Here is a 16,833-nt window from a genome sequence, read left to right on the forward strand (position 1 = left end):
ATAAAGTTACCTCACCAAATCAACAAGTCAGCTATGTTCTTTCATCTTCCGTGACATTTTTGCAAAAGACCTTACATGCATTATGTAAATTAATTTTGTCTCCAGTATAATCCAGTACAAATGATATCCCCTTTCAAATCCATCCATTACAGTGTTAACACTGACAAGGTATTAATGCTTGTCACTTGCACTCACTCACTTGTATATTTCATTGTACAATCATAATATTGAGAAGTACACAAGATCTACACGCTGGCATTTAACGGTACATAGTAATCATATCGGTCAATAAATAATAATTAATATTTCATAATACGGTGGAATACATCAACACTCATTATTACTGACATATATATCAACTAATAACGACATGCACGATGCTTAGTTCAGAACATGTAACTGTCAAAGATGATCAGTTCCACATGGAGTAAGTTCCATTCGGAACAAACATTGTCAGTGTAAATATATAATGGGCTAATTTTCTAGTAAATTACATGGGAATAAACCCTCTAGAGAAATAGAGCGTAAAGGATCAATTTCACGACAAGAACAGATGCCCTGTTACATAAGCATGTAATGAAGTATTATGTAAAATACTTTAAGCACATATAAGCATCCATCCAGTATTCTTCAAAGATCTCCAGGAGTGAGATTCACTATGCTGGAGGCAACCTGATTTACACTTAAACATCTCACTAATGTTATGATAGTCTTAACAAGATCCGTGGAAAACTCCCTATTATTAGACAGTCTAATGAGAACTTACTTAGTCTAACCTGAATGCACCAGGCAGTTATGCAAACGACAGTACAATGCATGACCCTGCAATTATTTTCTTTTGAGAAGACACTTTTCTGTATACAATTTTAAACTGTAACATCCTTACATCAATGTATCAATTACACTAAATGCTTTCCAGCTGATTTGTAGCTCTGTTATTGCTACATATGTCCGCAGTTCTTTAATTTCTTTGTACAGTGACAACAAAATGGAGTTTATCAGGAATCAAGGCTTTTACTTTTTACTGAAGAATTGTTTTTCTTTAACCTATAGTGACTTTCTTGCACCATGTACAAAGTAATTGTAGGAAGTATTATTAAATATGTTCGCTATAAAAAGTTACGCAAAGAGACTTTCTATAAAAATGACTAATTTAAACAAACATCAAATGGATTGCAATACTCAAATCTCCTTTTGTTTAATTTGCAAATAATTTTGATATTGCATCTTATTATGACACTGAGCAGTAACAGATGACCTTATCATAATCCATGAAATTATTTCTTGGATATTCTTACAAAAGTTTTTTTTATTTCTCATCCTATTAAATCGAAAGAAAGATCTTTATAATACACAGTTACAAAGTAAGAATTTTTAATAAATCTCAGTTTAAAATTTAGGAAAACAAATTCAAGTTGCAGATATGGTACTTACTATTCATCTTACGTTGTCTATTGTGAGATACTTCCAAGAGATCCATAGCTATAGTCAAGTAAATTTCTTTCTAATTAACGAATGTCAGTTTGTTCATGCTCAGCTTGTCAACTCAACCTGTATCCATTCCTCAAAGTCCTGGCCTGCTGGAGTTAGTGACGACTGTTATAAACTGCAATGCTCCAATTTTACACTGGCTCTGTCCGGTGGGACTTCATACCAATTCCACAATGACGTGGGAAAGGCGGGGATTTTTTCCTTCCCAGGATGCAATAGACGACACTTTCAATCAATTGGTCAAAGACGAGAGATGTTCCATTTCACTGAGATGAAATACACCGTGTCTATGTTAGTGGCAAAACGTAGCTAACAGATTGCTGGTCCATTTCATCCCTACATCAATGTGAGCTTATCAACAGATGGGTGACAGTTACTGTTTATTTTATTGGCAATATATTTTATCTGAAATAGTATCAATTTCAGATATTTGTAAGTATCAAATTACCTTTCCAAACTATGTTATCAGTTTATTTTTCATTTTTGATAAAAACAATTATTAATGCAGATCTTTTATTGACATATAAATGTTAATTATTCATCTGTACGCTGTTACAGTAAACATGAAGCTCAATATAACTGAACACAAACATCAAATGAAGGAGAAAATTATCTCAATAGACAATAGCCCTAATCAATATTTTAGAAAAAAACTCCTTCCAAATTTGAAGCTTTAACTATCATATATGAAAATGATCTCCACAAATCTGTGCACTGGTTTAAAAAGCGGAATAATTTTGGTAGCTGACTTTTTATCCTGTCATGTGATGTATCAATCACTTGGAAAGATTAAAGAAATGGAAAAAATGATAGTACACTCATCCATGAATTTCCTTTTCATCAAAACACTCTCAAATGAAGGCCACAATGGCATGAACACAGCCTATTTTACAACATCCGGTAGGTTTAACATGCTCTACAATTACTTAAACACCATGTGTACCAACACAATGATTTTATATCTCAAAGGATCAACCATGAAGGCTCAGATTACACCCCACAAACAGGATTCACGATCATTGTTACATAATTTCATATTTCAAAAACATAATAACCAAAACGGACTGTTAAAAAGTGGTTACATGAAAAATGGAAAAAGAAAGAAAAATATTAATGACAATTCCAAAAAGAAAATACCCCAGAAGTCACTTACCTTTCAACATATTGACTTTCCAAAAATTCAAATATTCCAATAAAATGCAGAACAAGAAACACCAATCAGGATATTCACTATAAATCCCGAACACACTTCCATGCAAGCAGATCCAAACTGTCACACTTGGCAACAATCTGGACCATCCGATCAGCGAGTATTCCGCATCGTTGCGGCGCACAACTGCTCCGCGTCAATGTAATTATGGCTGTAAGGGTTGTCCCACAATCAGCTAGATGTGTGTGAAATGAACCCACACTCTCCAAAATGGCAAATGCAGAATTTTATTACCGCTGGGTCAAAATGTCAACTGGATGAAGGAATATGACTGCTGTTATTTGGAGGGAAGGTGCATATTACATGTGCAATATTTTCTCTCATTTTGAGATAATAGCATCAATTATGCAGTTCTATCAACTGGCTTTCCTAGACCCACTGACAACATTGGCTATTGGATGTCACCAGGAATTCTCATTATAACTCATTTCAAATAAACACATGTACATTACCTTGTCTATTGCTGAAATTGACACTTGCCCATAACATGATGGGAGGAATACTGATCAACGGGAACTGAATACACTATTTTAGAAACATAATATTGAGGGTTCTAGACTACTAGATAAATTGACCACATTGTGTCTGTAAAACATGTCTTTGGCTATCAATTTCAGAAGTTGACAATTGCAATAGAAGTTCTGCCAACACCAACCCATGCCTTCAATAAATAAATTCAAAATTAACAAGTAGTCATAACAAACCAACCAATGTATTGTAACCATCTCAGAGACCCCCTCTGTCAATGCTATACATCATCACAAAAAGGTTTATGTACGTGTGGCTGAGTAAGGTTTTATGCCACTCTTTTATCAATATTCCAGCAATATCACAGCGGTGGCCACCAGAAATGGGCTTCACACACTGTACCCGTAACACATGATGATATCAACACATTCTTGCATTTTTCTAATGGAATTATTTTTTTCTCTTATCCACAATAGAAAAACAACATATTTATTCAGACCCACTTCAATTTATTCATTATTTTTTGTGTTTAAAATGCATATTGCATGTTTTAATAGTTAAATGCAGCAATACTAAAATAAACAGTCTAATAAGTGTCATGATCAAATGTTAGTTTGGAATTTGATCACACACAGCAATGTGCTCAAACCAGTATTCTAACATACTGGTTACACTTGGTGCTATTGTCAGCCATTATGTTTAAACTTAGAGAGGATCCATGTGTTAGTGAGTTAGTGGGGTTTCACGCCCCTTCTTGCAATATTCCAGTCTTTGGTGGAAGGAACTACAGAAATCAGTGTTCGAATTTTATGCTGGTCCTGTGGTCCCTGGCTAGTAGAAATTCATCAGGACCACTCAATGATAAGTTTGCAGTGGTCCTGGAGGTCAGTGAATTATTTTTGATAGTTAAGTAAATCTATGAATGCTATTTTGGACAAGTGAAGTACAGACAGGACCACTAATTATTGCCTACTCACTGGTCCTGTGGACTAGTGGGAAATTTTGAAAGGTTTCTTTCTCTGAGAAATGGATTTACCACACAAACTACTTAGTGCAAAGAACTGGCTTATTTTTGTATATTTTATACGTTGCAATTAAAAATGGTCAACAGCTTACATATTTCGAGACAAAATATTTCATTTTGTATATTGACAAGAAACTGCAGATAATGATCTGATATCAATAATCTCAATTATCTGTTCATTAAATTCAAAATGTATTTTTCAAATGCCAAATTATTGGCTTTTTTAATTCCATGGTCCCCAGATAATAACAAGATTGGACCAAAATGAGCTTATGATATATCTGCTAACCTGTTACATTCCCAATAGGTTTGTGTAATCCCCCAGCTGGGGGGCTGGGATGATGCCTGTTGCTACTGTCTCAAGCCTTCAAGCAGCTAGTTGTCATAAAACCATAGACAGAGTTGTTATGAGAGAGTCTAGACAGATCCTTGTGTTTCCTCATTGATTTCTGGGGACCACTAAAAGAGCTTTGACAAAAATAAGTTCATTTCAAAGGAATATTCAAAAGAACTGCACAAGCCAGAGGCAGAGTATTTTTTTATAAGAGTTGAATCGATAAAGATCAACAGGGTGCGTGTATGTAGGGGGGGGAGGTTGATGGGGAGGGGGAAGACTGTAATGACACAATATAGTTCTACTGCATGTGGCACAATATGCTCATATGGCTATGATATGCTCATATGGCTATGATATGCTCATATGCTGTGATATGCTCATATGGCTATAATATGCTCATATGGCTATATGCTCATATAGTTATAATATGCTCATATGGCTATGATATGCTCATATGGTTATAATATGCTCATATGGCTATAATATGCTCATATGGCTATGACATGCTCATATGGTTATAATATGCTCATATGGCTATGATATACTCATATGGCTATGACATGCTCATATGGTTATAATATGCTCATAAGGCTAATGACACCCATCCTTTTATGCTAAAAGGAATCTGTTTTGGCCGACATATTTCTAGTCTTTTTTTCCGTTCCTTTTTTTTCTAGTTCCAAACAATACATTTGAATATATACAATGATATACACAGAATATTATTTCCGTTTTTGGTTTTTTAAAATTATTCCCTGATGTGTATAATTTGAATTCACTATATGTTCACATTTCAATATCCATATATTATATGACACTGTGGCATATGGCATGATATGTACACATAACATGTGTCACTATATCCATATGGCATGATATGTACACATGACATGTGTCACTATATCCATATGCCATGATATGTACACATGACATGTGTCACTATATCCATATGCCATGATATGTACACATGACATGTGTCACTATATCCATATGCCATGATATGTACACATGACATGTGTCACTATATCCATATGGCATGATATGTACACATGACATGTGTCACTATATCCATATGGCATGATATGTACACATAACATGTGTCACTATATCCATATGGCATGATATGTACACATGACATGTGTCACTATATCCATATGCCATGATATGTACACATGACATGTGTCACTATATCCATATGGCATGATATGTACACATGACATGTGTCACTATATCCATAGGGCATGATATGTACACATGACATGTGTCACTATATCCATAGGGCATGATATGTACACATAGCGTGTGTCACTATATCCATATGGCATGATATGTACACATAACGTATGTCACTATATCCATATGGCATGATATGTACACATAACGTGTGTCACTATATCCATATGGCATGTGGCATTATATATACACTGTTAACATGTACTATAAGCACATGTCTGGGGCATTTTATACACACACTCAGCATGTCGCACTTAATGCACATGTGGCACTATGTATTCATACAGTAAATGGTAAAACATTGCCTTACTTGCATTTAGCATCATTTGAAGAAAGTCAACAAGTCTCTGGCAAGTCTAGATGTCTTCTGTTGATGAAAATGATGAGAGACTGGGCTCCTTTCTGTACATTTTAATTTCAGAGACTACATGTTTTTCTACTCCTCCATCTGGGACATCCTCCCCCTCTCCGTCACTCCCACCCACCGCGTCTCTTGCTGCCAGTCTTTTGTGAAATGAACCATACCTCCCATTTGTGTCTTTCCACAGGTGCTGCAATCTACCGCAATTATCACTATGCAATAAATAATTCTTTGACAGCTAAGTGCAATATTCCTTTAATCACACTAAACTATCACAATCTATTCTACCTTTTAACGGTAATAAATGGCTCTTGATCATATTAAGATGTGTACCCAATATGGATGTTAGCTTTTATCAATATTTTCTCAGGATATATAATACAGTTTTATGATCATTTCATGTCTATTTCATCCAGAGATGGAGAGACAGTAGGCGAATTCATTTATCATTCTTTCAAATTCATTCAATTCAGCCCACCTCATTACTCTTGTATAAGAGTGGTAGAAACTCACATTCAATTTGAAAGTCAGATAAGACTTAACATTTGTTATACTACCATGGCTTAGTAACATTTAGCTCTGTAATCAATTAAACTCTTTATAGTGAAACAGGGGATCATATAATACAATCAGTATGAGTGAAACAGGGGATCATATAATACCATCAGTATGAGTGAAACAGGGGATCATATAATACCATCAGTATGACAGTGAGGGAAGAGAAGAGTCAATCAGTGGAGAAGAAAAAGGCAGAGAAAAGGGGAAAGGAGAGGAGAAATCAAAGAGAAGAGTCAGTGGAGAAGAAGAAAGGAGAGAGAAGAAGGAAAAGGAGAGGAGATCGTAGAAAATATTCAATAAGAAGAAAGGAGAGAGAAGAGGAGAATCAATTAGCGGAAAGAAAAGAATTAAGAGCAAAGAGGAGAGAGTCAAGTGGAGAAGAAGAAAGGAGAGAGAAGGGAAAGAGGAGAGGGAGGAAAAGAAAGTCAGTGGAGAAGAAAGGAGCGAGAAGAGAAGAGAGTCAATAAGTGGAAAGAAAGCAGTAAGAGGGAAGATAGTCAAGTGGAGAAGAAGATAGGAGAGAGAAGGGAAGAGAGTCAATAAGTGGAAAGAAAGCAGTAAGAAGGAAGAGGATAGTCAAGTGGAGAAGAAGAAAGGAGAGAGAAAAAGAGGAAGAGAAGAGAGTCAGTGGAGCAGAAGAAAGGGAAGAGATGATAGGCATAAGGGAAAAGAAAGAAGACCATTCTTGTAATATCACGGCAGAAACAAAAGACTGGAGGGGAAGAAAAAAGAAGGAAGAAATGAAAGGCATAGGTTTGAAAAGAAGAATGGAGAGAGGACATCAAGAGAGAAGAATGCAGTGGAATGGGAGGAAGAAAGGAGCACAGAAGAGTGTGATGAAGGGAAGACACAACCTGTGTGACCACCCATTCCTGATAAAATCTCCAGCTGTGATGTATAGGATTCAGATACTTCCACTGTTCCAGTTTAAACATTATCATTTACAATTTCAATATCTGTTTTTGAAAGTATTTTCTGTGAAAAAAACCCTGAAAAAATAAAACAAAAAAATTCACATTGGTAATTTTAGTTTTAACCTAAGTCTCCAATGTTGTGCTTATTTAACAAAAGACCAATCCATCATTTCAGAAAATGAATTCATTAACATTTTTTTCCAGTAGCAAAACATACGCCTTCCTGACAAAATGGATTTGAATATCAACAATCATCAACTTCATATTTGATCTTATTCAAATTACGCTTTGCACGGGCTTCACTGCTGAAAAGCTTCTGCACATTATTAACTTCTGAGCAAACATGAAAACTGCAGAATAACTTGCAAATATTTACCTAGAATCACACTGACAGATGCCTGGGGAAAGGATCGTATGTAGATTTCGATATTAGCGTCGTAGTCGTCGGCCCTGTGCCCGACAGTCATAATCATGTTCTTATTGATTTCAGCCTGGTGGATTGTGTAACTACAGCCTCCTAGGTTGAATATGTCTCAATATTTCATCTCTCCTCATTATGCACCACGTCTCAATATACCACTTGATTCCCATCGCTAATTAGGCACACTAATCACCCAAAATACAAGAGCTGCATCGAAATGCGATTAGGTCTATATCGCAGCAAGCGTCACTCATTGTTCATCATTGGTAAAATGGCCATTGCATATTTCCAGCGTCATCAAGCACATTTCTTGTTGATTTCATATGACTGCAATGATTTTATGTAATTGTTAGGTTGCCATTGTCTATTGATAGGACCTTTACTATGTACTCACGGAAATAGAAATAAAATGGTTTGGGGCGTTTAGTTGTTTATAACTTCATTAAAATAGGTAGTTTTAACAAATTTTAAAACAAGAGTCATCAGAAGATAAAATATCCCCCCGGCCCCCACATTACATGCCGGGGGGATAATAACTATGTTTTTCCCAACTAGGCCTATTAATTTGGTCCTCTAATCCATCCAAAATACCATTTAGCAGGTAAAAATAACAAAAATCTGCATATTATCAACAAATTTAGGAACATGTTATGACTTATTAACAATGGGTGGTAACAACTACCTGCAGCTCTGTTCAGACAGGAAGATGCATTTGCACATGCGTTGCCATAGCGATTGTGCAACTGACAATCAAAGCTATGAATGAACTTGTAAAAATAGCAAACTTTCAACAAGAGTACAAGCATGAAAAATATAATGAGAAAATTCCTTAAATCAATTATTCTGTATATCAATTAGGACCAGAAGACAAAGTCATCAATATCCCCCGCAAAATACTCTTCATGAATGTGTCTACTAGTAATGGTTATGTCAAATATTTTGGTGTGTATATGGTAAAGTGGAAGGAGAGTACTGAAAGGTTTTTTAATTTCTGCTCCAGAAAGCAGCACTACCACCAAAATCAGTTGAAGCCAAACTTGTTGGCATGGAAACACAAAACATATTTTATTCAGAAATCCAAAACTACCAAGAGGCACCATTTCACCACCAGACCTATCTGTGTGCTAAGTTTGGTGAAGAAATCAAAGTCAAACTTGTTGCCATGGAAATGCCAAAAAATATTATAATTAGAAATCCCAAACTACCAAAAGGCACCAGTTCATCACTAGATGAAAAAATATTGAACGGTTTTAAAGTTCTGCTCCAGAAAAGAGCACCAACACCAATTTCAGTCAAAGTCAAACTTGTTGCCATGGAAATGCAAAAAAATATTTTATTTACAAATCCAAAACTACCAAAAGGCACCAGTTCACCACCAGAGCTAACAATCTGCCAAGATTGGTGAAGAAATATTAAACGTTTATAAAGTTCTGCTCTGGAAAAGAGCACCAACACCAATTTTGGTGAAGAAATCAAAGTCAAACTTGTTGCCATGGAAATGCAAAAAATATAATAATCAGAAATCCAAAACTACCAAAAGGCACCAGTTCAACACACCAGAGCTAACAATCTGCCAAGTTTGGTGAAGAAATATTAAACAGTTTAAAGTTCTGCTCCGGAAAAGACAAATGTGCACTGACGCACGGACGGACAGAGTGCATTTTAATACCCCAGCAAAATGTGTTACGGGGGATAATAAAAGAAATAAAGGATGAATGGTATGTGACGTTTTACATAAAACATATTATGTACACAAACGAACATATGGAGATTTCATCTCATTTGCATACCATAGCTTGCATCCGAAACATACATTTTGACTTTGATGAAATTTCAAGGGGTAAATATGACACAATTTGCTCTCCTGTAAACTCATCTGTTTCAGATGATTTTGCAAAAAGTGTTGAAAACATAAGTTGGGAAAAACGATAGTCATAGAATATTTAAAATCAAACTTTAGTTGTGTTCAAAACTATGATATAAACACCAAAAATCATTTTATTTCTATTTCTGTGAGTACTTTATGTACCATATTTCCTCTAATAAGCGCAGGATCTCTAATAAGAGCCAGGGCCTAGATTTTCAAAGCTCTCTTAGCGCTAAGATAGTCGTAAGTTAATGTTAATGTATGGCACTTACGACTATCTTAGCGCTAAGAGAGCTTCGAAAATCTAGGCCCAGGCCTGTTTTTCATAAATGTATTCTCGCTTGATCCAAAAATAGATTTATTAAGGAAAGGTCCCTAACTCTGAGGTAATTCTGACAAACAATTAATTACGGTACACCCAGTAAGCGCAATAAGGGCCGGGTCTCCAATAAGCGCCGGCTTCTAATAAGCGCCAGGTCTGGAAGTCTGTTGCAAAAAATAAGAGCTCAGGCGCGCTTATTACAGGAAATACTGTACTCTAAGCTGTTTGACTCAACCTGACATCGAGTTGCACTATTCAGGAAGTCTGAAATATATAATTACAATTTGATGATTTACCTTGATGAAAACCCATGATTTGTACCTTCACACAGACTGTGTCAACACACTCCAGATAAATACAGACAATAGTTTGGACAATTAATTATATCTCACGGGTTGCAACCCCAAGTTATTTCTGTTTGTTTATCTCAATAATACTCATTATACATATTGATCAAAGAACTTTCTAGTTAACCGCCATAATCAAATTGATTTTGTTGAAGGTCGCTGAAAATGTCCTGAGGTATGTTTTCTGAACTGTTCCTGGTAACTGACATAATCCATAGAACCCAGGAAGAATCTTCACAGATCGGCTTGTTTCATTAAATAACTTCAACAAGTTTTCATCACAGAATTACATTTCGATTCTTTACTAAGGATGTTATTTCAATGTATGTGAAATTATATTATTGAAACAAACTTAATGAATTTAAATATTATCATAATTACCTTTTTCTGGCAAAGTTCCAAATGACCTTGAATATATAATTGGTTAGCTATTACAGTGGCTTTGAAAGCTGCCTCAGTATACTTACTCAACCACATTTTGAAGGATTTGCTATCATGTGCTGATATAAACGTATCATAATAATCATAATTATCATGGTTTTGGATACATTCGTGCAATCCCATCATCTAAGGGAGACAATCCTGCACAACAAATTGAAAACAATCATGTATTAAATGTCATAAGAATAGTTTCAAAAAGTAGAATCACCTCATTTCACGTAAATGTAAAACATGTACAAGGATAAAGTCTAAAGATAATTTTTAAGTAGCACTGGATCCACAAGTCAACCAAATCATCCCGACAAACAATCACCAAGTTGTTAATACATATGTAAAATTCAACCAGAATCAAGGCTCAAAGCTTCAGTGAAAACATTCCATTTATTGCTTTCTGTTGCTTGAAAATATCTCGCATCAGACCTGTGACAACAAAACATGAGTATACCATGGTTATGAACATTTTTAAAACGACCACGACCTGCGATTAGCAAGACTCCAATTTCATTCATACATGATTAAGTATCTATACAACACTCAGACAGCGAGATCCTTGCTCACTTCTCCACTCAGATGTACATTGTAAGCCTTTAATTGTGCCTATATATATCAGGAATATTCACCAGCGCCAGCAACCATTTCCACAGAATAGTGACTCCATTCTTGACAATGATTAGACAACTTTCTCAGCGCTGACATTTTGCTGGGGTCAGCTTCAAAGCTGAAGATCAATGATGAAGAATGCTACTATCAGGATTGATTGGCGCCATGGAAAACATCATTAAGGACAGAAAGCATCTTCTGGTATACAACTGCTTATGTTAGAGAGAGGACCATTTCCAGCATCGGTGGTGTTAAAAGACAGAATTCTTACAAAAATACAAAAATACCAAACAGATTCTAAATAAATGCAAAAGTAACATACATTCTATCTCACAAAAGTATGAGAGGTGGTGGGGTAGCCTAATGGTTAAAGTGTTCACACGTCACACTGAAGACCCAGGTTTGATTCCCCACATGGGTACAATGAGTGAAGCCCATTTTTGGTATCTGCCACCATGATATTGCTGGGATATTGCTAAAAGAGGCGTAAAACCATTCTCACTCATCAAAGTATGATACAAAAGAAACCTGCATATATATTGCATACATGATATATAATTTATGCAACATACAGAGATAGCTGACTGTATGCTTCATGACAATTTCTTTAAACTTGGATCTTTTGTGTCTGACATTATACTTCTGTGGGTGAAGGTTTGGGTGAAGTGAACGTCACAGGTGACAGGGTACATGTCATGTATTACAATTACAAGGACAATCGAGTCATTGAGGAGAATGATGGACGAAGAATGATAATTGATGCAATTATCACCTACTAGGCTAATAGTTAGCCTCAGAAATCAAGTGTGTGAAGGTTAAAACACTGAAATATTCTGAAACTGAATAGAGAAGAAATGTATTTAAATTATTCAACTCCAGTGGAACTGGAATATCTTGTCACATAGTAGCGCAATCACAAACTCCAGTTTGAAAGTATATGTAATGTACTTGCTGACTCTTCTTGCCTAGGATCATTCATACACGCCATCACTCACAAACTCATTTTCATAATCTCCCATCATGCACTCTCTTTCCGATTATTCACCCAATCGAGCCCATAATACCCCACCATTCACACACAGTCACATAAACACTCAGTGAGTGAATTTACTTTTACACGCACTCAGCAATTTCCCAGCTGAATATAGACCTGAGTTGGATTCATTATTTAATTCGTTGTTTTGGGTTTGGAAGGCGAAAAAACCAACACCCAAATTACCACAATGCTAAAATACCATCATGTGCCTCTTGCTCTCCTAGTCTATCCTTGCATCTATGTTCATGGGTGTAGTTTACTGGCCAGTGAACACTGAATACTTTCAGCATCAACATCTGAAGTTCAAAATATCACATTTCTTCCATGTTATTATGATACACCACAGTAATCTCCTGCTACAGCAAAACAACCTTTCTTAATCAAGCAATTAGAGTTTTAAGCCTGAACCTTATAAAGCTGGTTTGGTCTAGATGGATCAGCTTGTTTTTTCCCAGAAATTAATGTGAAGATCAATGAAGGTGCAGTAAGAACTGTGGATACATTCTACATCACTAGAGGATTAGCATGAAAGCAGCCGTGATGTTTTTCAGCACGTCCTCTGTCAAATGATTACCAAACGGAGAAGATCCTTGATTAAAAAATAATGACTACCTATGAAGATGCAAATAAGCTATTTGTTTAATGGCTTTGTGCCTGCAGCTCTTATCGAACTCTACACTACGTTTGATACACCAGGGCCCTGTATTTCAATGTGACTGTAGTGTTTTGCTGTTCTGATTACCTCAGGATCATGATTGCCTTATGGAACAGAGCCCAGGAATATAGTACAAAAACTTACATGTTTTGTTTGTATATCCTTCATTGCTGCTAATGGAGTTTGGGCCAGACAGTCCAGTGATCAACAGCATGAACATCAATCTAAGCAGCTGGGAACCAGTGACATGTGTCAACCAAGTCCGCGAGTCTGACAACCCGACCCTGTTAGTCACCTCTTATAAGCATCAGTTGCTGAAAACCGATTCTAACCCAAATCTTCACAGGTCAAAGTTAAAGGTAGCTAGCTATATACCGGTAGTAAGTATTAGCAGAACAGGTTATAAAACATACCCCTCCTAACATGACAAGATTAAGGTGTGACAGTCACCATATCTTGTATCTTGTTTAGAAAAAGTTGTTTTAATCATGAGTGAAATAGCAGGAGTTTTGTTTAACAATCTGCTGTATCTTTATGTAAAAAGAGTTTTGAATTATCTATGAAAATTTTGCCTGATTTAGTTCATGTGTAACACTGTGAATTTGTCAAGCTTCCTTCTGGAAGGAGATATACATATAAAACCAATAGAGGTCAAAATATGTTCATTCCTTTCAGCTTTCGTCTTTTAAATGAAAGTGTGCTTGTTTATTATTATAGGATATTTATATAGCGCACATATCCAGGCAACTAGTGCATGCTCAAGGCGCTGGTATTTTTTCCCTCGATCACTGGATGTCAATCTCAACGGCACATCGTATTATCAATCTCAACTCCCTGGGGAGTATTTAGAGAATAACCCACGAGGTACGAGTGATTACTGGAAATATGTCCCATATGAAATGAATGTTCACTATCCCGAGCTTTAGTGAGGGACTTGAACATTCATTTCACGAGGGACATATTTCTCGTTATCACTCATACCAAGTGGGTTATTCTATTTATTACCCATTCTGTAATTTAACCGAGAAACCAGTATTTATGAACGCAAAGACGCATCTTCTTATGTACGTGTTTACAACTAAATCAGCTGATCTGTATTAATGCGCTGAAACCAAACTACTCAAGCCTAATGGAATCGCATACAAACCACAATCTAGTACTGTACAAAACGTTATGAAAAACAACACAATTCACCAGTTTCCAAATTCGTTTGAGTGCGATTTTATTAACCACACCCCATTTAAAGATTAAGTATATTTTCAACAAGTACAATCACATATTCAATATTTAGTCGTAGATCGCAAAGGCGTCGATCAAACCTACTCATGTCAGAAGGTGGGTTGTTGTTGGATACAAACAGCAAACACCTGTCAATTTTATTAACGTTAACTTATGAAACAGTGAATATCTGCAAGGGAACAGTAAAACGCAGGTATGGTGAACCTTTTATGAGAAGACGGTACACAATTATGAACGTTTGACAACATTTCGCTGAAACGGACAGTGACCTAGTTTTGGCTCTCGTCAGTGTCCTTGTCAGGAACGATAACTCTAAATAGTCCGAGTCCGAGTCGACAGCAGGTCACGTTCGCAGCCAAAACACAGTCACAGGAACACACCTGTCAAAAGTTTTGTACTCGACTGGAAAGAGGTGTGGGGTGGGGGGTTGGGGAATCATATCATCTTGCAGTGAGTCATTTATGAAACACTCAGGCAAGTGGGGACTCGAGCGAGATGTCGGTATCGATTCCGGGAACACTTTCAGTCCACACCTTGCGACTTCCATTTCACAATATTCAGTGTTTATCACATACAAGTGAAAGGAATTTAGTGGTTGTGTTTTTCTCGTTACACGTCCAGTAATGTCTCCGTCCACCTTGACCAGGTCATCGACTTTCATAGGAGTTAACTGGGAAGCCATGTTTGTTTACAAAAGACGTTCACTCTCCTACCCGGAGTTCCACGCGATTACAGCATGGTCAATTTATCAATGAATCGATGGAATATTATGAATGAACGTAGTGGTGTGAAAGTAGTTCCGGCATCTAATGCAAATGTACAAATATACCATCGACCAATCAACGTCGAGAATCACTAAATTGCACATTGTGCAAATATCAAAAAAAAGATATTACACCGGATCTCCTACCTCGTATGGGTAATAATGACCATTGTTTCTGTTTGACAGAATGATTCTACCAATATTGACTTACAGATCTGAAATATTGGTCTACAAGTACCAGGAACGCATTGAAAGGATTCACCATAATTTTTGTAAACAGATTCTAGAAGTGGGAAGTAAAAGTTGTAATTCTGCTGTACTTGGCGAACTTGGAAGATTTCCACTAGCAGTACACTATATGAAGAAATGCATTGCTTATTGGTTGAAATTACTACACATGCTGGAGGACAGACACCTTAAGAACTGTTATAAAATGCTAACTTCCCTGGAAAATGCTGGTAGGAAAACGTGAGCTGGTAACGTCAGAACTTTTTAACTATTTTCATTGGGATTTGGATACGCATGGGTTGCTCAAAGTGTTGGATGTGTAAAGACCTTTTTATTGATTTTTGTCTCAACGTCTCAAGGATATTAGCCTACATAATTGGAATACACATATTAAGGAAAACCATAAACTAGAATTTTATTGTCAACTTAAATCACTACTTCAACCAGAAAATTACCTTTCATATGTTAAAAACCGTCATTTCAGAAGATACCTGTGTAAATTGAGATGTGCAAACCATAATCTATGTGTGGAAACTGGAAGATGGGAAAATGTACCTAGAGAAGAACGCTTTTGTGAATATTGCTCTATTAATAACATTAATGTCATTGAAGACAAAAATCACTTTATATTTACAACGTCTACAGAAAAAGATACCTACAAGGATACAACTACCACAACAACAATACAATAATCAACATGTGTAACAGTGAAGCAGAAGCATGGAAACTTGCGGCACATATATATTACAGTTTTGTCCTCAGAAGAGAGTGGAAGAATACCAAGTAAATCTTGCTAAGTATATAAACGTTATCATCATAAACTTGTATTCTAAGACTTAGAGAGTATTATTATGTATACGACACTTAATAATGTTGGATTATCACTATATACTGCTTTTTGTATTTTATATGTATCTGATTGTGATATTTTATACATGTGTCACAGTATGTTTGCTAATGTAATGACTTTATGGCTATATATACCTTGTGAAATATGGGCTGGAAAGCCTACAATTCCGGATAAACATCATCATCTGAACCACTCATAGCTTATTTATACATTGTGATTGATATAGTCTCAACAGCCCTGTATTACTATACTACTCATAGAAAGTCAAGGAGCACTCAACTTGTTCATATCACTATTACGTTTAACAATCACTTGGAGTATTGTACTCAACTTGTTCATATCACTATTACGTTTAACAATCACTTGGAGTATTGTACTCAACTTGTTCATATCACTATTACGTTTAACAATCACTTGGAGTATTGTACTCAACTTGTTCATATCACTATTACGTTTAACAATCACTTG

At 36.0% G+C, this 16,833-nt stretch overlaps 1 protein-coding gene across 5 annotated transcripts in view; it reads right to left on the reverse strand.

The window, feature by feature from the left end:
- LOC124264711 (calcium/calmodulin-dependent 3',5'-cyclic nucleotide phosphodiesterase 1A-like) overlaps window positions 1-16,833 on the reverse strand; it is a 424,386-nt gene that overhangs the window by 60,258 nt on the left and 347,295 nt on the right. The window contains exon 1 of one of the 5 annotated variants that reach the window (XM_046699481.1): window positions 2,645-2,759. The exons of the other annotated variants lie outside the window; for them this stretch is intronic. Coding sequence (XP_046555437.1) covers window positions 2,645-2,654 — 10 coding nt within the window. The 5' untranslated portion in view covers window positions 2,655-2,759. Of the gene's footprint in view, window positions 1-2,644; window positions 2,760-16,833 lie in introns of those variants that run through there. 5 annotated transcript variants of the gene reach the window in all.

Source organism: Haliotis rubra, unplaced genomic scaffold (assembly GCF_003918875.1).
Source record: "Haliotis rubra isolate DU_JTF1 unplaced genomic scaffold, ASM391887v1 Scf94, whole genome shotgun sequence".
Lineage (NCBI taxonomy): Eukaryota > Metazoa > Mollusca > Gastropoda > Lepetellida > Haliotidae > Haliotis > Haliotis rubra.